Source organism: Oncorhynchus mykiss, chromosome 23 (assembly GCF_013265735.2).
Source record: "Oncorhynchus mykiss isolate Arlee chromosome 23, USDA_OmykA_1.1, whole genome shotgun sequence".
NCBI lineage: Eukaryota > Metazoa > Chordata > Actinopteri > Salmoniformes > Salmonidae > Oncorhynchus > Oncorhynchus mykiss.
Genome location: NC_048587.1, coordinates 50,044,416 through 50,068,480, shown reverse-complemented (window position 1 = coordinate 50,068,480; position 24,065 = coordinate 50,044,416). Strand labels below are relative to the sequence as shown.

Genomic DNA, 24,065 nt, shown 5'->3' with positions numbered 1-24,065 from the left:
GTGAATGTTGAACTTTTGCTGCGTACTATTTTCGCAATGATGCTGTAGGTGCGACCAGGGCCTTCTTGCCATACAGTATACATTTGACATTTTACTTAGTCTTCACAATTACATGCCGCATCACAACAAAACGTATAATTGTACACATTAGTAACGTCTTCCGTAGTTTACTACTGGTACCACACACAAGTCAAAGCAAAGCACAAATTGAAAAAATCCAACACGTGCGACGCACTGCACACAATGAACGCCACGCACCGCAACCATTCCTGCAGATGAGTCGCAGTGGTGTGTATTGCCTCCCAATGAAATGAATGAATTTCTGCCTGAACACATCCAGTTGACACAACCGATGTGCGTAATGAGTAGGATTCTGTGTTTTCACATGCAAAAGTGATTAGCTTTACCAATGAAAAAACGAGATAGAAAATTAAAACATTCATTTTTATTGAAAATATATGTTGTATGTTTCTGGATGATACACCATGCCTTGTAGACAAAATGACCGAGCAGCACATACTGTTCGATTAGAGAAGGGCGCTCCTGCTCCTCCCTCCCCGCTTTCGACCGATGACGTAAAAGGCCTTTACCCAGTGCCGCGGTGCAGCATAATCGAATCCACCCAATCATATACATGTTTTGAAAAGGTTGGGCAATCTGAGTGGTGCAGAGGTAGTCTCCAAATTCCAACCAGCCAATAGAAAAGGGCACTAAAGTGACGCATCCAGCCCTCAGCTGTTTTTGTTTTTGTCAGCCTCCTGTTAACTCTAGAAGTTAGGGTTAAAACAGAATACAAGCGCCGTGTTCTAAAATAGAAGAAACAACAAATAATTTTAGTTTCAGGATTCAAGCCATCAATTTCCAATTTGTATAGCATGTAATAACTAATCTAGTTAATCTAGTTAACTAATCTCAAGCGCATACGTGTGTAGAGGAGCTGGGTTTCGGAGTGATCGATCCGAACACAGGCCACTGAACTAGGGCAGTGGAGCAGGACAGGATAATCACTGTGGACGAGATGGAGGAACGGGAGACACCCGACGGTCCGGGAGGGCCTCAAGGCTTGATCAGCGCCTCGTTCAACCAGGACACCACGTAAGCAAGCGCCCTGTCTGCCAACTCGGGCCAGTTCTAGCGTATTCAACTTGTCACACTGTTAGAAGATTCTTCTTGCATAATCTAGGCAGTAAATCTGTATGCTTCCGTCTAGCTGTAATATGGTCTGTCTGTTGGTCTGTAGCAGATATCTTCATGTATGAATTCTATCTTCTTACCTAACCCACTTGTGCATGTAGTTTATCAATGTTAATACAATTGTCCCACGGTGTCTCATCAACACAGTTCCTAAGTTCTAGGTTAGTACCTTGTGAAGTACGCCAACACACTACGAAGGCTTATAGATACATGGCCAGAAAAAGTATCCAGGCAAGATTTGACCTACAGTAGAGATACTGGTCAGCACAGCAGACTATTGTGCAAATTTTTATTTTTTTTTGTCTCGGATGATGACACATGCAATGAGTTGTGGAACTGTCATGATTTCTTGAAGCACTAAGGCTATCGCCGCTGCATGCATGGGGCGGTTGGATGAATTGCATTATGACAAAGGGTCTTTGGGTATGGAATCCCATGCTAGGTAACATTATGACAAAGGGTCTTTGGGTATGGAATCCCATGCTAGGTAACATTATGACAAAGGGTCTTTGGGTATGGAATCCCATGTTAGGTAACATTATGACAAAGGGTCTTTGGGTATGGGATCCCATGTTAGGTAACATTATGACAAAGGGTCTTTGGGTATGGAATCCCATGCTAGGTAACATTATGACAAAGGGTCTTTGGGTATGGGATCCCATGCTAGGTAACATTATGACAAAGGGTCTTTGGGTATGGGATCCCATGTTAGGTAACATTATGACAAAGGGTCTTTGGGTATGGGATCCCATGTTAGGTAACATTATGACAAAGGGTCTTTGGGTATGGGATCCCATGCTAGGTAACATTATGACAAAGGGTCTTTGGGTATGGGATCCCATGCTAGGTAACATTATGACAAAGGGTCTTTGGGTATGGGATCCCATGTTAGGTAACATTATGACAAAGGGTCTTTGGGTATGGAATCCCATGCTAGGTAACATTATGACAAAGGGTCTTTGGGTATGGAATCCCATGCTAGGTAACATTATGACAAAGGGTCTTTGGGTATGGAATCCCATGTTAGGTAACATTATGACAAAGGGTCTTTGGGTATGGGATCCCATGCTAGGTAACATTATGACAAAGGGTCTTTGGATATGGGATCCCATGTTAGGTAACATTATGACAAAGGGTCTTTGGGTATGGAATCCCATGCTAGGTAACATTATGACAAAGGGTCTTTGGGTATGGAATCCCATGCTAGGTAACATTATGACAAAGGGTCTTTGGGTATGGAATCCCATGTTAGGTAACATTATGACAAAGGGTCTTTGGGTATGGGATCCCATGCTAGGTAACATTATGACAAAGGGTCTTTGGGTATGGGATCCCATGTTAGGTAACATTATGACAAAGGGTCTTTGGGTATGGGATCCCATGTTAGGTAACATTATGACAAAGGGTCTTTGGGTATGGGATCCCATGCTAGGTAACATTATGACAAAGGGTCTTTGGGTATGGGATCCCATGTTAGGTAACATTATGACAAAGGGTCTTTGGGTATGGGATCCCATGTTAGGTAACATTATGACAAAGGGTCTTTGGGTATGGGATCCCATGCTAGGTAACATTATGACAAAGGGTCTTTGGGTATGGGATCCCATGCTAGGTAACATTATGACAAAGGGTCTTTGGGTATGGGATCCCATGCTAGGTAACATTATGACAAAGGGTCTTTGGGTATGGGAACCCATGCTAGGTAACATTATGACAAAGGGTCTTTGGGTATGGGATCCCATGCTAGGTAACATTATGACAAAGGGTCTTTGGGTATGGAATCCCATGCTAGGTAACATTATGACAAAGGGTCTTTGGGTATGGAATCCCATGCTAGGTAACATTATGACAAAGGGTCTTTGGGTATGGGATCCCATGCTAGGTAACATTATGACAAAGGGTCTTTGGGTATGGGATCCCATGCTAGGTAACATTATGACAAAGGGTCTTTGGGTATGGAATCCCATGTTAGGTAACATTATGAATGTTGGAAGTTGAGTGTGAGTGATAGAGGAGCAGCCAGACACTGTTGAGCTACAGGGCGGTTACAGGTGTAGTAACAGCCAGGTGGTCAAACACACATGTTCATGTTAGATCTCTGCCATTTTCCATCATCCTCAGACATGTTAAGATAAGACAAGCAGCAGTTAGGCTATATGTTGCCTGGGATAGGCCTATATCCCACTGAACCACGCACCTGTTCAACTCTGGGTAGTGGTTGCCCTCACGCACAGATCTAGGATCAGCTCACCCTCCACATAGTGTAACCTAAACCATAAGGGGGAAATGTTAAACTGATATTAGATCAGTGTCTACTCTAGAATGAATATGATCCTATATCTTCCTAGTCCATCCTATTCCACCTGTTGACAGATGCCAGCCCCTCCTTTTCTCTACACAGTATCTCTGTATATGCCCATAGTGTGCTTGATTATCAGGGGTGTTTGAAGTGCCTAGGGTGATCACATGACCCGAGTCAACTCTTGCTGTGTTGACCATACAGCACACGGTGTATCCTTAATTTCCCCCTTACTGCTATATATAGCTCAGTGGGTAGTGAGGCATTTCATGTATCCCCTACATTTCCTGGTAAGCGGAGTGTGTACAAAGGCTCTCCTTAGAAAACATCCTCTGCCTTTAGTGGTCCAATCAGCCTTGGTCTAATCAGCCTTTCCACTTATAAGCGTGTAGTAATTTAAGAATGCACTGAGTAAAGGTAGTAGCTGATACAGGTGTCCCGGTTAGAGAACAAGGATAGGGAGAGAGACTTGTCTCCAATCAAAGATCAATTTCATTTCCATTAATTACTTGTGTGGTTTTGATATTGGACTCACAGATAACAAAAAGATAAATGCTGGATTTTTTTTTTTTTTTACAACTGCCTGAATTGTTTGTCACTCATTCGATTTTATTGTATGGTTTTTCCATTGTTTGTTCATTTAGTTTAAGAGGTATAGCGTACGTAACTCTGTGTTGTTGTATGTGTCGAACTGCTTTGCTTTATCTTGGCCAGGTCGCAGTTGCAAATGAGAACTTGTTCTCAACTAGCTTACCTGGTTAAATAAAGGTGAAATAAAAACAAGGTAGATGATTATTTAGATTATGACACAACAAGTGAACTTCCAGCCTATTTGGTTACATCATATTAACAAACTGTAACCTTCAAGCAAACCTTGAGAGGCGATTATGATGAAACCATTATGGCGGTGTACAACACTACACCCCTATAGTGGATTATTAGACTACACACATAGTGGACACCATCTTGGATGTGTAACAACAGTTGGGTCTCTGTGTGTTTCAGGTCTCTATCAGTGGGCACTAAGTCAGGCTACAGACTCTTCTCTGTCACCTCAGTGGACAAGATGGACTGCATCCATGAAGGAGGTGAGTGAGTGTCCTTATAACCTGTGTGTACTGGTAGCTACAGTTAAACACCTAGCTGGTATCCTAGCACCGGGACAAAACAAACACCCAATAAGCTGTGGTCAGGTCAACTAGCATGGTTGAACAGTATTCTTGTAACCAGAGAACAAGTTGTTCTAAGCTGACATAGCCCTCCCTCTCCCACATATGTAAACAATGGTAGAGAGCAGTGTGTTACACCATAAGCCTGTTCCCAGTAATGCATTCTGCAAGTATTTGACCAGTGTTTCATATCACAGAGAGAGGAAAGTGTGTGATCCTATGAATGTTTTAGTTTGAATGAATGATGGAATGAATGATGCAGTGTGTGTGTGTGTGTGTGTGTGTGTGTGTGTGTGTGTGTGTGTGTGTGTGTGTATTCTATGCACAGTGTGTTTTATATTAGCACTTGTATGTGATTTAACCCTTCCCTTCCAACTTCCCTCCCTCTTCCTCCCTCCCTCTCCCAGCGGAGTGTCCAGACGTGTACATTGTGGAGCGGTTGTTCTCCAGCAGTCTGGTGGCGGTGGTCAGTCTCTCCATGCCCCGACGTATGAACGTCTACCACTTCAAAAGGGGAACAGAGATCTGCAACTATAGCTACTCTAACAACATCCTCTCAGTCCGGCTCAACAGACAGGTAATGGACATATTCCAAACCCATTCCTCACCACTACACTATTAGAAAAAGGGTGATATCTAAAATGTTAAAGGGTTCCCCAAAGGACAGCCAAAGAACCCTTTTTTCTAAGACTGTATACTTAGGTCAGATTGAGGCCCCATTCCAATCCAATCTCTCTCACCAATCCTGAGATCAGTTCCCATTCCAAACCTATCCCATCTTCCAGCTCTGCTGCAACGTTTCCCTGTCTGTCCCCTGTAGAGGCTGGTGGTGTGTCTGGAGGAGTCAGTCTACATCCACAACATCAAAGACATGAAGCTGCTGAAGACGCTGCTCAACACGCCCCACAACCCCTCAGGTACTGAATACGGACACAAACACACACACAATTCATCATACCCTCAACTATGCTCAGTTTCTAAACACAGACAACCCCTCCAACCCCTCAGGTACTGAATACGCACACAAACACACACACAATTCGTCATACCCTCAACTATGCTCAGTTTCTAAACACAGACAACCCCTCCAACCCCTCAGGTACTGAATACGGACACAAACACACACACAATTCGTCATACCCTCAACTATGCTCAGTTTCTAAACACAGACAAACCCTCCAACCCGTCAGGTCTCTGTGCCCTCTCTGTGAACCATGGTAACTCCTACCTGGCGTACCCTGGCAGTCAAACCATCGGAGAGATCATGGTCTATGACACCAACAACCTGGTAAGACCTGATATTCAAATGACTTCTGCCACCGCTACTATTCAAACCACTGTCTGCACAGCACAACGCAGGGGGTATTCATGTTGACCCCAATGGCAGCTTGTGGGTTAGCTAGTAGAGTAGTTGGAGAGGTAGTTGAGCTGCCTTAATACTTTTGGGTACATGAAGTACAGTCATTGCATGTCACGGCTGTTGAAGTGGTCACAGGTTGATGATGTTACTAATGTGTGACCTGTGTTTTCCTCAGAGCAAGGTGACGATGATCCCAGCCCATGACAGTCCCCTGGCAGCCCTCACATTCAACGCGTCAGGAACCAAACTCGCCAGTGCCTCCGAGAGGGTGAGTCTGACTGCTCCTTTCTCTCTCCTTCTGGTTGTCTCCGCCTATCTTTCAACTATACCTCTCTCTCTCCATATATATATATATATATATATATATATATATATATATATATATATATATATATATATATATATATATATATATATATATATATATATATATATATATATATATATACTGAGTGTACACAACATTAGAACACTTACACCTTTTGTCTCACCCATTCACCCTCTGAATGACACACATACACAATGCATTTCTCAACTGTCTCAAGGCTTAAAAATCCTTCTTTAACCTGTCTCCTCCCCTTTCATCTACACTGATTGAAGTGGATTTATCAAGTGGCATCAATAAGGGATCATAGTTTTCACCTGGATTCACCTGGTCAGTCTGTTATGGAAAGAGCAGATGTTCCTAATGTTTTGTGCACTCAGTGTACATCTCTGTCTACGGTTCTGTCTGATCATCTCCTCCTCCAATCCAGGGTACAGTGATCAGAGTGTTCACCATCCCAGAGGGACAGAGGCTGTTTGAGTTCCGTAGAGGGATGAAGAGGTCCGTTTATACCAGACTACAGATACTACATGTGTAGACCGACTACATATACTACAGATACTACATGTGTAGACAGACTACAGATACTACATGGGTAGACAGACTACAGATACTACACGTGTAGACAGACTACAGATACTACAGACACAACAGACACTACAAATCAAATTCAAATTGTCACATGCGCCCGAACAGGTGTAGACCTTACCATGAAACGCTTACTTATAAGCCCTTAACCAACAATGCCATTTTAAGAAAATATTTACTAAATAAACTAATGAAAAAAACATGTAACACAATAAAATAACAATAGCGAGGCTATATACAGGGGCTACCGATACCGAGTCAATGGGAGGCTATATACAGGGGGTACCGATACCGAGTCAATGTGGAGGCTATATACAGGGGGTACCGATACCGAGTCAATGTGGAGGCTATATACAGGGGGTACCGATACCGAGTCAATGTGGAGGCTATATACAGGGGGTACCGATACCGAGTCAATGTGTGTGGGTACAGGTTAGTTGAGGTCATTTGTAGATGTAGGTAAGGGTAGATATTAAACAGTGAGTTGCAGCAGTGTAAAAACAAGGGGGGGAGTCACTACTAAAGGACACCAGTAAGAAGACGAGACTTGCTTGGGCCAAGAAACATGAGCAATGGCCATTAGACCGGTAGAAATCTGTAATTTGGTCTGATGAGTCCAAATTTGAGATTTTTGGTTCCAACCGCCGTGTCTTTGTGAGACGCAGAGTAGGTGAACGGATGATTTCAGCATGTGTGGTTCCCACCAGGAAGCATGGTGGAGGAGGTGTAAGGGTGTGGGGGTGCTTTGCTGGTGACAGTGTTTGTGATTTATTTAGAATTCAAGGCACAATTAACCAGCATGACTACCACATCATTCTGCAGCGATACGCCTTCCCATCTGGTTTGCGCTTAGTGGAACTATCATTTGTTTTTCAACAGGACAATGACCCCCAAAACACCTCCAGGCTGTGTAAGGGCTATTTGGCCAAGAAGGAGAGTGATGGAGTGCTGCATCAGATGACCTGGCCTCCACAATCACCCGACCTCAACTCAATTGAGATGGTTTGGGATGAGTTGGACCGCAGTGTGAAGGAAAAGTAGCCAACAAGTGCTCAGCATAAAATAAGGCTGTAATGTAACAAAAATTTTAAAACGTCAAGGGTTCTGCATACTTTCCGAATGCACTGATTATAGGGCAGCAGCTTCTAAGGTGCAAGGTTGAGTACCGAATGGTAGCCGGCTAGTGAAGGCAATTTAACAGTCTGATGGCCTTGAGATAGAATATGTTTTTCAGTCTCTCGTCACAGCTTTGATGCACCTGCACTGACCTTGTCTTCTGGATGATAGCGGGGTGAACAGACACTGGCTCGGGTGGTTGATGTCCTTGATGATCTTTTTGATATTCCTGTGACATCGGGTGCTGTAAGTGTCCTGGAGGGCAGGTAGTTTGGCCATGGTGATGCGTTGTGCAGACCCCACCACCCTCTGGAGAGACTTGCGGTTGTGGGTGGTGCAGTTGCCGTACCAGGCGGTGATACAGCCCGAAAGGATGCTCTCAATTGTGCATCTGTAAAAATTTGAGGGTCTTAGGAGCCAAGCCAAATTTCTTCAGTCTTCTTAACCACACTGTCTGTGTGGGTGGACCATTTCAGATGGTCAGTGATGTGAACACAGAGGAACTTGAAGCTTACCACCTTCTCCACTGCAGTCCCGTCGATGTGGATAGGGGGGTGCTCCCTCTGCTGTTTACTGAAGTCCACGATCAGCTCCTTCGTTTTGTTGATATTGAGTATGAGGTTATTTTCCTGGAAATACTCCCCCAGGGCCCTCACCTCCTCCCTGTAGGCTGTCTCGTCATGGGTGAACAGAGAGTACAGGAGGGGGCTGAGCACGCACCCTTGTGTGTCCCCAGTGTTGAGGATCAGTGAAGTGGAGGTGATGTTTCCTATCTTCACCACCTGGGGGCAGCCCGTCAGGAAGTCCTGGACCCAGTTGCACAGGGTGGGGTTCAGACACAGGGCCCCGAGCTTAATGATGGGCTTGGAGGGTACTATGGTGTTGAAGGCTGAGCTATAGTTAATGAACAGCATTCTGACGTAGGTATTCCTCTTGTCCAGGGCAGTGTGCAGTGCGATGGTGATTGCATCCTCTGTGGGTCTATTGGGGCGGTAAGCAAATTGAAGTGAGTCTAGGGTGTCAGGTAAGGTAGAGGTGAAATTATCCTTAATTAGCCTCTCAAAGTACTTAATGATGAGGCGATGGGGCGATAGTCACTTTGTTCTGTTACCATTTGCTTTCTTGGGTACAGGAACAATGGAGGACATCTTGAAGCAAGTGGGGACTGTAGTGTCTGTGGTATCTTTAGTCTGTCTACGCATGTAGTGTCTGTACTATATGTAGTGCCTGTAGTGTCTGTGTCTGTTGTATCTGTAGTGTCCCCTTCTGAGGGGGAAAAGGCGTTGTCGTGCCTTCTTCACAACTTTCATGGTGTGTTTGGACACTACAGACACTACATGTGTAGACAGACTACAGATACTACAGACACTACTGTTACTAAACTCAGCAAAAAAAGAAACGTCCTCTCACTGTCAACTGTAATTATTTTCAGCAAACTTGTGTAAATATTTGTATGAACAAAACAAGATTCAAAAACTAAGACAGAAACTGAACAAGTTTCACAGACATGTGACTAACAGAAATGTAATAATGTGTCCCTGAACAAAGGGGGGTGGGGTCAAAATCAAAAGTAACAGTCAGTATCTGGTGTGGCCACCAGCTGCATTAAGTACTGCAGTGTATCTCCTCATGGACTGCACCAGATTTGCCAGTTCTTGCTGTGAGATGTTACCCCACTCTTCCACCAAGGCACCTGGAAGTTTCTGGGGGGAATGGCCCTAGCCCTCACTCTCCGATCCAACAGGTCCCAGATGTGCTCAATGGGATTGAGATCCGGGCTCTTCACTGGTCATGGCAGAACACTGACATTCTTGTCTTGCAGGAAATCACGCACAGAACAAGCAGCATGGCTGGTGGCATTGTCATGCTGGAGGGTCCTGTCAGGATGAGTCTGCAGGAAGGGTACCACATGAGGGAGGAGGATGTCTTCCCTGTAATGCACAGCGTTGAGATTGCCTGCCATCTCAGTCCGATGATGCTGTGACACACCGCCCAAGACCATGACGGACCTTCCACCTCCAAATCGATCCCGCTCCAGAGTACATGTCTCTGTAATGCTCATTCCTTCGACGATAAACGCGAATCCGACCATCAGCTCTGGTGAGACAAAACCGCGACTCGTCAGTGAAGAGCACTTTTTGCCAGTCCTGTCTGGTCAAGCGACAGTGGGTTTGTGCCCATAGGCGACGTTGTTGCCGGTGATGTCTGGTGAGGACCTGCCTTATAACAGGCCTACAAGCCCTCAGTCCAGCCTCTTTCAACCTGTTACTGATGGAGAGATTGTGCGTTCCTGGTGTAACTCGGGCAGTTGTTGTTGCCATCCTGTACCTGTCCCACAGGTGTTATGTTCGGATGTACCAATCCTGTGCAGGTGTTGTTCCACGTGGTCTGCCACTGCGAGGACGATCAGCTGTCCGTCCTGTCTCCCTGTAGCGCTGTCTTAGGCGTCTCACAGTACGGACATTGCAATTTATTGCCCTGGCCACATCTGCAGTCCTCATGCCTCCTTGCAGCATGCCTAAGGCACGTTCACGCAGATGAGCAAGGACCCTGGGCATCTTTCTTTTGGTGTTATTCAGAGTCAGTAGAAAGGCCTCTTTAGTGTCCGGAGTTCTCATAACTGTGACCTTAATTGCCTTCCGTCTGTAAGCTGTTAGTGTCTTAACGACTGTTCCACAAGTGCATGTTCATTAATTGTTTATAGTTCATTGAACAAGCATGGGAAACCGTGTTTAAACCCTTTACAATGAAGATCTGTGAAGTTATTTGGAGTTTTTACAAATTATCTTTGAAAGACAGGGTCCTGAAAAAGGGACGTTTCTTTTTTTGCTGAGTTTGTGTAGACCGACTACAGATATTGCAGACACTGCAGATATTAGACACTACATATACTACATACACTGCAGATATTACAGAGACTACATGCACTACAGATACTACATACAATGCAGATATTACAGACACTACATATATTACTGATAATACAGAACAGACACTACATGTGTAGACAGAATACAGATATGACAGACACAGATACGACAGACACAACAGGTACTACATGTGTAGACCGACTACAGAACGATTCCAAGATATTGTAGTGGTAGGTTTGGTATCTTGGGGGGATGATGACTCTTACCATGTGTGTCTGTGTCTCAGGTATGTGAGTATCAGCTCGTTGTCCTTTAGTTCAGACGCACAGTTCCTCTGTGCCTCCAGCAACACAGAGACGGTCCATATCTTCAAACTGGAACAGCACAGCCCCAGGTACTCACTGTTTACTCTCCAGATTTTGTTGTGTTGATCGTCTTACGACTTGTCCCTTTCTGGTCCTCAGTGGCTAGTTGTCAGGTGTGTTCATGTTTTATGTTAGTTTGGTCTCTGTAGTCAGTCAGGAAGAGCAGTGTGATTGACTCCTGCCTGTCTCCTCTGCCTGTCTCTAGTCGAGATGGCGAGTCTCCTACGTGGGGTGCCTACGTGGGGAAGATGTTCACAGCAGCCAGCACCTACCTTCCCTCCCAGGTCTCTGACATGATGCACCAAGACCGGGCCTTTGCCACCGTACGACTCAACATGTTCGGACTCAAGAACGTATGCGCCTTGTCCACGTAAGTTTGTGTGTTTGCGGGGGGATGCAGGGCGGGATGGTGTGTCACTTTATTTTACAGTCCTATTACTTGCTATATTTTCAGGGTTCAGAAGCTACCTCGGCTGCTGGTGGCATCATCAGATGGACATCTCTACATCTATAACATTGACCCACAGGACGGAGGAGAGTGTGTTCTGGTCAGGAAACACAGGTGAGGGACTGGGTTCTGGTCAGGAAACACGGGTGAGGGACTGGATTCTGGTCAGGAAACACAGGTGAGGGACTGGATTCTGGTCAGGAAACACAGGTGAGGGACTGGATTCTGGTCAGGAAACACGGGTGAGGGACTGGATTCTGGTCAGGAAACACGGGTGAGGGACTGGATTCTGGTCAGGAAACACGGGTGAGGGACTGGATTCTGGTCAGGAAACACAGGTGAGGGACTGGACTCTGGTCAGGAAACACAGGTGAGGGACTGGGTTCTGGTCAGGAATCACAGGTGGGGGACTGGGATCTGTGTGTGTGTGAGCCTCAGAGTTGGGGTCAATAACATTTCAATTCCAGTCCATTCAGGAAGCAACATGACATTCCAATTTAATTTCAATGCTTTTCAATGAGGGAAATGTGGAATTTGATTTACTTTCTGAATTGACTGGAATTGAAATGGAACTGACCCCAACCCTGGTGAGCATATGTGTGTGCTTAAGCATGTTTGTACAGTGCCTTGCGAAAGTTTTCGGCCCTCTTGAACTTTGCGACCTTTTGCCACATTTCAGGCTTCAAACATAAAGATATAAAACTGTATTTTTTTGTGAAGAATCAACAACAAGTGCGACACAATCATGAAGTGGAACGACATTTATTGGATATTTCAAACTTTTTTAACAAATCAAAAACTGAAATTGGGCGTGCAAAATTATTCAGCCCCCTTAAGTTAATACTTTGTAGCGCCACCTTTTCCTGCGATTACAGCTGTAAGTCGCTTGGGGTGTGTCTATCAGTTTTGCACATCGAGAGACTGAAATTTTTTCCCATTCCTCCTTGCAAAACAGCTCCAGCTCAGTGAGGTTGGATGGAGAGCATTTGTGAACAGCAGTTTTCAGTTCTTTCCACAGATTCTCGATTGGATTCAGGTCTGGACTTTGACTTGGCCATTCTAACACCTGGATATGTTTATTTTTGAACCATTCCATTGTAGATTTTGCTTTATGTTTTGGATCATTGTCTTGTTGGAAGACAAATCTCCGCCCCAGTCTCAGGTCTTTTGCAGACTCCATCAGGTTTTCTTCCAGAATGGTCCTGTATTTGGCTCCATCCATCTTCCCATCAATTTTAACCATCTTCCCTGTCCCTGCTGAAGAAAAGCAGGCCCAAACCATGATGCTGCCACCGCCATGTTTGACAGTGGGGATGGTGTGTTCAGCTGTGTTGCTTTTACGCCAAACATAACGTTTTGCATTGTTGCCAAAAAGTTCAATTTTGTTTTCATCTGACCAGAGCACCTTCTTCCACATGTTTGGTGTGTCTCCCAGGTGGCTTGTGGCAAACTTTAAACAACACTTGTTATGGATATCTTTAAGAAATGGCTTTCTTCTTGCCACTCTTCCATAAATGCCAGATTTGTGCAATATACAACTGATTGTTGTCCTATGGACAGAGTCTCCCACCTCAGCTGTAGATCTCTGCAGTTCATCCAGAGTGATCATGGGCCTCTTGGCTGCATCTCTGATCAGTCTTCTCCTTGTATGAGCTGAAAGTTTAGAGGGACGGCCAGGTCTTGGTAGATTTGCAGTGGTCTGATACTCCTTCCATTTCAATATTATCGCTTGCACAGTGCTCCTTGGGCTGTTTAAAGCTTGGGAAATCTTTTTGTATCCAAATCCGGCTTTAAACTTCTTCACAACAGTATCTCGGACCTGCCTGGTGTGTTCCTTGTTCTTCATGATGCTCTCTGCGCTTTTAACGGACCTCTGAGACTATCACAGTGCAGGTGCATTTATACGGAGACTTGATTACACACAGGTGGATTGTATTTATCATCATTAGTCATTTAGGTCAACATTGGATCATTCAGAGATCCTCACTGAACTTCTGGAGAGAGTTTGCTGCACTGAAAGTAAAGGGGCTGAATAATTTTGCACGCCCAATTTTTCAGTTTTTGATTTGTTAAAAAAGTTTGAAATATCCAATAAATGTCGTTCCACTTCATGATTGTGTCCCACTAGTTGTTGATTCTTCACAAAAAAATACAGTTTTATATCTTTATGTTTGAAGCCTGAAATGTGGCAAAAGGTCGCAAAGTTCAAGGGGGCCGAATACTTTCGCAAGGCACTGTATATGTGCTTGAACTCAGGCTCTCTTTGTGTTTTCTCCAGGCTATTTGAAGGAGATGAGGCGCCACAGGAAGCACAACAGGAAGAGAAGGAGTCAGAGGATGGAAGGTCCCTCCCACCCGGCCCATCATACGCTGCCACTGTGTCCCTCCCCTCGACTGCACCCTCTTCTACCACTCTCACAGGTAATGTGTGTGGTTTGCTTCATGAATGTAGTATGTCTTACCTTGTGTGATTAAGGACTTTTTTCAATCCGTATCACAGAAGTTTAGCTTTACTGCGTGATTGAAATTTAAGGAAATGTTCCCGCTTTAGCGGAAACTGCATCATGATAAATGCTGCATATGTCGGCTCAATTGGAAATTACCTTTGAATGTGTATTGTGGAATCTGTAAATCTTCAGCTTTATAGACTGAATAAAGTCCTTAGTCTGGTGACGTGCCCTGTAATCTCTTCTTCTATCCTCTTCCCAGGCTACTCAGAGGATGGCGGGGCTGAGAAAGGGGATGTGATCCCTGAACATGAGTTTGCCGAGGGACCCGTCTGTCTGGATGATGAGAACGAGTTTCCTCCCGTCAGCAAACAGACCAACTGACCCACCACTTCCCTGGAACCAATCAACTGGAGCCATTCACGCAAGAAGGAAGTATATCAGTGTTAAGAGAACCTCCCCCACCCCATGTCCCCAACGAGCCCATGTCCCCACCGATCAAATGGGAGAAATATAGATGCCACAGTGTTGATTGGTTACTCTAATGTGCCATTCAGAAGTAGAGTGTGGCTAGATGGACCCGTCTCTGTACATTGTCTTATACCTGGAACTAAAGGTCAGTATGAATACAATTTAAATCCATTCCCTAACTATCAGAAGGGAAGCAGGTCTGGGCTATGAATTTGTAGCCTTCCTCTAGTCTAATATTAACCAATATTTAACCTGGTTAAAAAGGGACTTTAATATTGAATTGCAATCATAGAGCTATTGAGAAGTGCTTTTTACTTTTATAATCTGTTTAGTATCATTTAGTGATTTATAACACTGACTGGATAGTGGGGTCCGAGTCGTATTCTGCTGTTTGATGCAGATTGGCTAGAACCCAGTGTAGGGTGGAAGAGGGCAAAGAGGGGCACAGACAGAGTGCGTCTTATCAGTGGGATATAGCTGTGCCACGCCCCGAGAGAGAAGAGGGGGGAGGGAAAGAGGGGGGAGGGAAAGAGAGGGGATGGTGGAATAGAGAAGGAGAGAGACTGCGTTCTATCATATGTCTTGAGGTGATGTTTTTGAACTTATCTCTAGAAAAAAGGTGGGAAGAATAATAAAATACTGATAATGTGAAAAAGTTGATTAATAGTATTGTAGATCCTTATAGGTCCTTTTATTTCACTGATAAAATTATTAACACCATTGACTAAATAATGTTGAATATTGTAAAATTTCAGACATGACGTAGATGTTTTTACTTTGTAAAAAATAATGTTGACTTGTACTAAATATTATTTTGGAATATGAAATTACAATTATTCATCAATGCATAAGACCTACGGTAATTAAGTGAAGGTCTTGGCGCTAAGTGGATTATTATTGTTTGTGTATAATGTGTATGTATATATTATGTGTGTGTGTGTGTGTGTGTGTGTGTGTGTGTGTATAAATACAGTTGAAGTCGGAAGTTTACAAACACTTAGGTTGGAGTCATTAAAACTTGTTTTTCAAACACTCCACAAATTTCTTGTTAACAAACTATAGTTTTGGCAAGTCAGCTAGGACATCTACTTTGTGCATGACAAGTTATTTTTCCAACAATTGTTTACAGACAGATTATTTCACTTATAATTCACTGTATCACAATTCCAGTGGGTCAGAAGTTTACATACACTAAGTTGACTGTGCCTTTAAACTGCTTGGAAAATTCCAGAAAATTATATCATGGCTTTAGAAGCTTCTGATAGGCTAATTGACATCATTTGAGTCAATTGGAGGTGTACCTGTGGGTGTATTTCAAGGCCTACCTTCAAACTCAGTGCCTCTTTGCTTGACATCATGGGAAAATCAAAAGAAATCGGCCAAGACCTCAGTCTGGTTCATCCATGGGGAGCAATTTCCAAATGCCTGAAGGTACCACGTTCATCTGTACAAACAATAGTATGCAAGTATAAACACCATGGGACCACGCAGCTGTCATACTACTCAGGAAGGAGAAGCGTTCTGTCTTCTAGAGATGAATGTACTTTGGTGCGAAAAGTGCAAATCAATCCCAGAACAACAGCAAAGGACCTTCTGAAGATGCTGGAGGAAAAAGTTACAAAACTATCTATATTCCCAGTAAAAACGATTCCGAATCGACATTACGTGAAAGGCCGCTCAGCAAGGAAGAAGCCACTGCTCCAAACCCGCCATAAAAAAGCCAGACTACGGTTTGCAAATGCACATGGGGACAAAGATCGTACTTTTTGGAGAAATGTCTGATGAAACAAAAATAGAACTGTTTGGCCATAATGACCATTGTTATGTTTGGAGGACGAAGGGGGAGGATTGCAAGCCGAAGAACACCATCCCAACCGTGAAGCATGGGGGTGGCAGCAATCATGTTGTGGGGGTGCTTTGCTGCAAGAGGGACTGGTACACTAAACAAAATAGATGGCACCATGAGGTAGGAAAATTATGTGGAAATATTGAAGCAACATCTGAAGATAGTCAGGAAGTTAAAGCTTGGTTGCAAATGGTTCTTCCAAATGGGCAATGACCCCAAGCATACTTCCAAAGTTGTGGCAAAATGTCTAAAGGACAATAAAGTCAAGGTATTGGAGTGGCCATCACAAAGCACTGACCTCAAACCTATAGAAAATTTGTGGGCAGAACTGAAAAAGCGTGTGCGAGCAAGGAGGCCTACAAACCTGACTCAGTTACACCAGCTCTGTCAGGAGGAATGGGCCAAAATTCACCCAACTTATTGTGGGAAGCTTGTGGAAGGATACCCGAAATGTTTGACCCAAGTTAAACAATTTAAAGGCAATGCTACCAAATACTAATTGAGTGTATGTACATTTCTGACCCATTGGGAATATAATGAAAAAAATTCAAGCTGAAATAAATCATTCTCTCTACTATTATTCTGACATTTCACATTCTTAAAATAAAGTGGTGATTCTAAGACATGGAATTTTTACTAGGATTAAATGTCAGGAATTGTGAAAAACTGAGTTTAAATGTATTTGGCTAAGGTGTATGTACATTTCCGACTTCAACTGTATGTATGTGTGTGTGTGTATATATATACATACATACATACATACATACATACAGTGTATATATACAGTGGGGAGAACAAGTATTTGAAACACTGCCGATTTTGCAGGTTTTCCTACTTACAAAGCATGTAGAGGTCTGTAATTTTTTATCATGGGTACACTTCAACTGTGAGAGACGGAATCTAAAACAAAAATCCAGAAATCACATTTGTATGATTTTTAAGTAATTAATTAGCATTTTATTGCATGACATAAGTATTTGATCACCTACCAACCAGTACGAATTCCGGCTCTTATTTAAGAAGCCCTCCTGTTCTCCACTCGTTACCTGTATAAAAGACACCTGTCCACACACTCAATCAAACAGACTCCAACCTCTCCACAATGGCCAAGACCAGAGCGCAGTGTAAGGACATCAGGGATAAAATTGTAGACCTGCACAAGGCTGGGATCAAATCAAATTTATTTATATAGCCCTTCGTACATCAGCTGATATCTCAAAGTGCTGTACAGAAACCCAGCCTAAAACCCCAAACAGCAAGAAATGCAGGTGTAGAAGCACGGTGGCTAGGAAAAACTCCCTAGAAAGGCCAAAACCTAGGAAGAAACCTAGAGAGGAACCAGGCTATGTGGGGTGGCCAGTCCTCTTCTGGCTGTGCCGGGTGGCGATTATAACAGAACATGGCCAAGATGTTCAAATGTTCATAAATGAACAGCATGGTCGAATAATAATAAGGCAGAACAGTTGAAACTGGAGCAGCAGCACGGTCAGGTGGACTGGGGACAGCAAGGAGTCATCATGTCAGGTAGTCCTGAGGCATGGTCCTAGGGCTCAGGTCCTCCGAAAGAGAGAATTAGAGAGAGCACACTTAAATTCACACAGGACACCGAATAGGACAGGAGAAGTACTCCAGATATAACAAACTGACCCTAGCCCCCCGACACAAACTACTGCAGCATAAATACTGGCGGCTGAGACAGGATGGGTCAGGAGACACTGTGGCCCCATCCGAGGACACCCCCGGACAGGGCCAAACAGGAAGGATATAACCCCACCCAATTTGCCAAAGCACAGCCCCCACACCACTAGAGGGATATCTTCAACCACCAATTTACCATCCTGAGACAAGGCCGAGTATAGCCCACAAAGATCTCTGCCACGGCACAACCCAAGGGAAGGGGGGGGGGGGCTCCATGTAAGATCTCACCTTGTGGGGCATCAATGATCATGAGGAAAGTGAGGGATCAGCCCAAAACTACACAGCAGGACCTGGTCAATGACCTAAAGAGAGCTGGGACCACAGTCTCAAAAAAAAACATTAGTAACACACTACGCTGTCATGGATTAGAATCCTGCAGCGCACGCAAGGTCCCCCTGCTCAAGCCAGCGTGTGTCCAGGCTCGTCTGAAGTTTGCCAATGACCATCTGGATGATCCAGAGGAGGAATGGGAGAAGGTCATGTGGTGTGATGATACAAAAATAGAGCTTTTTGGTCTAAACTCCACTCGCTGTGTTTGGAGGAAGAAGAAGGATGAGTACAACCCCAAGAACACCATCCCAACCGTGAAGCATGGAGGTGGAAACATCATTCTTTGGGGATGCTTTTCTGCAAAGGGGACAGGACGACTGCACCGTATTGAGGGGAGGATGGATGGGGCCATGTATCGTGAGATGTTGACCAACAACCTCCTTCCCTCAGTAAGAGCATTGAAGATGTCGTGGCTGGGTCTTCCAGCATGACAACGACCCGAAACACACAGCCAGGGCAACTAAGGAGTGGCTCCGTAAGAAGCATCTCAAGGTCCTGGAGTGGCCTAGCCAGTCAATCTTTGGAGGGAGCTGAAAGTCCGTATTGCCCAGCGACAGCCCCGAAACCTGAAGGATCTGGAGAAGGTCTGTATGGAGGAGTGGGCCAAAATCCCTGCTGCAGTGTGTGAACCTGGTCAAGAACTACAGGAAATGTATGATCTCTGTAATTGCAAACAAAAGTTTCTGTACCAAATATTAAGTTCTGCTTTTATGATGTATCAAATACTTATGTAATGCAATAAAATGCAAATGAATTACTTAAAAATCATACAATGTGATTTTCTGGATTTTTGTTTTAGATTCCGTCTCTCACATTTGAAGTGTTACCTATGATAAAAATTACAGACCTCTACATGCTTTGTAAGTAGGAAAACCTGCAAAATCGGCAGTGTATCAAATACTTGTTTTCCCCACTGTACATACATACATACATACATACATATTATGTGTGTGTATGTATGTAAACAGTATGCCTATTGTTATTACCTTGTGACTGATTTGCCAAAGGGTGGAGCTTTGAGAACACTAATGTTCTTTTGAAGTTTTGATTTAAGACTTTAAACCACAAATTAAAGGGAATGTGAATCAAACAAGTCTCCTGTGTTTCATTTCATTGAAATGTCTCAGGTTAAAGTGAAGTTAACCTTTGAAGAAAGCTCTTTGTCTAATTAAATTAAACCCAGCTATTAGTGGGACAAACTACACTTGTCTTAAGTCAGTGTGTATTGGCAATTTCACCCTACTTATTGCGTTGTCATATACTCCCCACCAGAGAGGAGTATACCCAACCCAGAAGCCTCAGTGGTATTACTGTACAAGAAGTCTGTGTATAGGAAAACACTGTTAATATTGGGAATAATAGTGTGAATATTGTTTTCACTATATATTTGACCTCTTGGTGATGTCATTCGGAAACATAATGTTAACTTTCACTGCTATGCGGATGACACACAGCTGTACATTTCGATGAAACATGTTGAAGCCCCAATATTGCCCACGCTAGAAGCCTGTGTTTCAGACATAAGGAAGTGGATGGCTGCAAATGTTCTACTTTTAAACTCGGACAAAACAGAGATGCTTGTTCTAGGTCCCAAGAAACAAAGAGATCCTGAGTGGGTCGTACCTCATGTTCTATTATGACTAGCTCTGATCGCTCATTAGTGGGTCGTACCTCATGTCCTGTTAGGACTAGCTCTGATCACTCCTTAGTGGGTCGTACCTCATGTGCTTCTATGACTAGCTCTGATCTCTCCTTAGTGGGTCGTACCTCATGTCCTTCTATGACTAGCTCTGATCACTCCTTAGTGGGTCGTACCTCATGTCCTGTTATGACTAGCTCTGATCACTCCTTAGTGGGTCGTAACTCATGTCCTGTTTGGACTGGATCTGATCACTCCTTAGTGGATCGTACCTCATGTCCTGTTATGACTAGCTCTGATCACTCCTTAGTGGGTCGTAACTCATGTCCTGTTTGGACTAGCTCTGATCACTCCTTAGTGGGTCGTACCTCATGTCCTTCTATGACTAGCTCTGATCACTCCTTAGTGGGTCGTACCTCATGTCCTGTTAGGACTAGCTCTGATCACTCCTTAGTGGGTCATACCTCATGTCCTGTTTCTTTGCCATGTAGAAGGTCATCGGTGGCATCGATACTGTCATAGCTTCTGTCTGATGGCGATTCACTCCACCCAGGGAGAGGAGGGTGGGGAATATATCCAGACCCCTAGGAGAAGGGAGAGGGAAGAGAGAGGGAGATGAGGAGAAACAGAGGGTCAACTCTGCACGAATAACTCAAAAGTGTAACCTATTCATCCATCTATCTTGGTAAATGTACCTTAGCAGTTATTTTTAATATACACCTGTGTTTTGTATCTGAGCTGGGTGTAGCTTCAGATATATCTGTACTGTAATGACTATACTGAGCAGGGCAGAGCTGCTGCTGTTGGATGGTACCCTGACAGGCCAGTGAGACACAGTGGGCACCCTGTGCCCCCCATCCCAGGTGGTCCGCTTGGGAGAGCCACCATTTTAGGTTTAGACACACATTCTGCTCACCATTTTAGGTTTACTCACTCATTCTGCTCACCATTTTAGGTTTAGGCACTCATTCTGCTCACCATTTTAGGTTTAGGCACTCATTCTGCTCACCATTTTAGGTTTAGACACACATTCTGCTCACCATTTTAGGTTTAGACACACATTCTGCTCACCATTTTAGGTTTAGACCTTTGTCACAGTCTAGAGCAGTGTTTTGCCAACTGGCGGCCTGTGGGCCTAATTTGTCCAACAGGTGGTTTTATTATCTTTTATAAGCAAAAACAAGTTCATTTCATTTTTAATTGTTGGGTATAAAATACTGTAAAAACACTAGCAAATCAGCCCCAAATGATCTGTTCCAAAGTATTCCCACGCAAATACAAATGTAAGCAAGGTTTGAAATGATTATGTTTTCGTCAAACATTATATCTGTTTGAGCTTCTTGCGGTCAATGTGTAGTCTACAAATGATTTATAATTATGTTCCGGCACACTGACCATCTGCTCAAGAAGAAATCGTCCCGCGGCTGAATCTAGTTGATGATTCTTGGTCTAGAGGCAGCTTTGCTCTGACATGAGAGTACGGAACACCATCTCTGCCTTGGGAATCAGAATGTTGGCATAGACACAGAAAAAAGATTCTGAAATGGGGTCCTGAAAATGAACCGCACGTCCACTTACCAAAACATGTTGACATTTCTGTTCTAATGATCAGGCCTACATTTGTTTAAAACTATGTTCCCTTTGCACTAACCTGTAAACTTCTCACACCATGACCAACATACAACTGTCTCAATGAGTAGGTAGGCTATATCAACAGCTGCAACCCAAGTTACAGTATACGAGGGTTGTCTTCTACTAAATAGCTGTATCTTTTTCCCCGTCACATTTAGATTTTTAAAGGGCATATTTTACCTGTCTGTGTGTATAATATTGAGTGCATGGGAGTTGTATCGCTGCGTTATCCTCCTAAGGCCCAGAGGCTCCCCTCATCAATCTACACAGAATACCCCATAATCACAAAGCAAAAACAGGTTTTTAGACATTTTTTCAAATGTATTAAAAATAAAAAACTGAAATATCACATTTACATAAGTATTCATACCTTTTACTCAGTACTTTGTTGAAGCACCTTTGGCAGCGATTACAGCCTTGAGTCTTCTTGGGTATGACTCTACAAGTTTGGCACACCTGTATTTGGGGAGTTTCTCCCATTCTTCTCTGCAGAACCTCTCAAGCTCTGTCAGGTTGGATGAGGAGCATCACTGCACAGCTTTTTTCAGGTCTTTCCAGAGATGTTCGATCGGGTTCAAGTCTGGGCTCTGGCTGGGCCACTCAAGGAAATTCAGAGACTTTTTCCGAAGCCACTCCTGCGTTGTCTTGGCTGTGTGCTTAGGTCGTTGTCTTGTTGAAAGGTGAACCTTCACCCCAGTCTGAGGTCCTGAGCACTCTGGAGCAGGTTTTCATCAAGAAACTCTCTGCACGCCTCCCGAGTGACGCAGCGGGATGCAGTGTCTTCACCAATAAATTGGTCCACATGGAAAACTAAAGGCATAGAAACCATATATGACTTGCTAATAGGAAATACATGACAGCTTTAAACAACTCTTTTGGATTGACCAATCTAGATATTTTCTTTGTAACTTATTTCCCCCCAAAAATGAGCAATCTTGAGTGAATCCTATTTGAGTCAGAAAATGATGTACATATGAAAGGTAAACTATACAAAACCTTGCAGAGAGCCTATCCAACTGACAATCTTCCATTTGCACACACTATATAGACTTTATTTTTTTCTATTGTGTTATTGACTGTATACTTGTATTTTCCATGTGTAACTCTGTGTTTGTGTCGAACTGCTTTGCTTTATATTGGCCAGGTCGCAGTTATGAATGAGAACTTGTTCTCAACTAGCCTACCTGGTTAAATAAAGGTGAAATAAAACATAAAATAAAAATAAAACATCTCTTAGAAAAAAATATAAACTCTTGGAACCAAGACTTAAAAAGAACTGATACTGGCTCAAGATGGAGGGCATGTTGGAACATAACGAGATTACAGTTAACGAAAATGTACGTTTTATCCAGTATAAATTAATGTAAGTAATTTATTACAAGAGACAAAATCCACAAATTCTACAGCACAATGGCAGGCCATCATGTATCATGTATTAAGTGTAAACCTAATAATTACTCAATAACCCATGTATTCTGTGGATGTTATAAAGTCCCAAAGTTATGAGCAGGGTGTCAGAAGTATTACAATGTAAATGTACTTTTAATCCTTCTGTCTGCATATTTCAAGACTAGTGCTGAGCAATTAGTGCTTTTGGAGTTCGGTTAGATTATACAAAAAATTATGTTTTCGGTTTTGATCATTTTTCTTAACATGAAATGTTGTGGGTTGAATACTGTAACACAGAATAAAACAATTAATAAAAGTCCCATGTTGGAAGTGACTGCTCGTTATTGTTTATCACTTATTAACCATCATTTATTTACATTACTTTAGGCCTACTTTCATAAAATCAATTGTTTAAAAACTGAAAAATAACCGAAATATTGGTTAATGGATCAGCACTATAATCAAGATATGGCATTTGAGGGTGCAGTGACATACCATATGGATTGGATGATACTTTCCTTGTCAATCATAATTAAAACATATACTTAAACTGGAAATCAACCAATCCTCCGTCATACACATTTTTATTATCTAAAAATGTAAAATGCGTGGGCTATGGAAAGGAACAAAATGGTGCAGTTTGAGGCCATGTGGCTTAAAGTGACGCAGGCACTTGTAACGGTTTTCTTGTGTCGAAGGAGGAGCGGACCAAAATGCAGCGTGGTTTCTATTCATGGTTCTTTAATAAAGACTCTACACATGAACAAACTAACAAAACAAGAAACGTGAAAAAAAAAAAAAATATATATATATATATATATATATATATATATATATATATATATATAAAAAAAGACTTTTTAAAACCTGCCCTCTCTG

The 24,065-nt window shown here is 43.2% G+C and overlaps 1 protein-coding gene across 1 annotated transcript; it reads left to right on the top strand.

Moving 5' to 3' along the window:
* Positions 1-688: 688 nt before the first annotated feature.
* LOC110502931 (WD repeat domain phosphoinositide-interacting protein 1) lies at positions 689-15,647 on the top strand. The gene is made up of 12 exons (XM_036960719.1): positions 689-1,095; positions 4,499-4,581; positions 5,070-5,239; positions 5,483-5,579; positions 5,853-5,950; positions 6,198-6,290; positions 6,778-6,848; positions 11,208-11,315; positions 11,492-11,656; positions 11,741-11,848; positions 14,013-14,155; positions 14,444-15,647. Exons 1-12 carry the CDS (start codon positions 1,019-1,021, stop codon positions 14,563-14,565), a joined length of 1,335 nt encoding a protein of 444 aa, XP_036816614.1. The 5' UTR covers positions 689-1,018; the 3' UTR covers positions 14,566-15,647.
* The last annotated feature ends 8,418 nt before the right edge of the window (positions 15,648-24,065 follow it).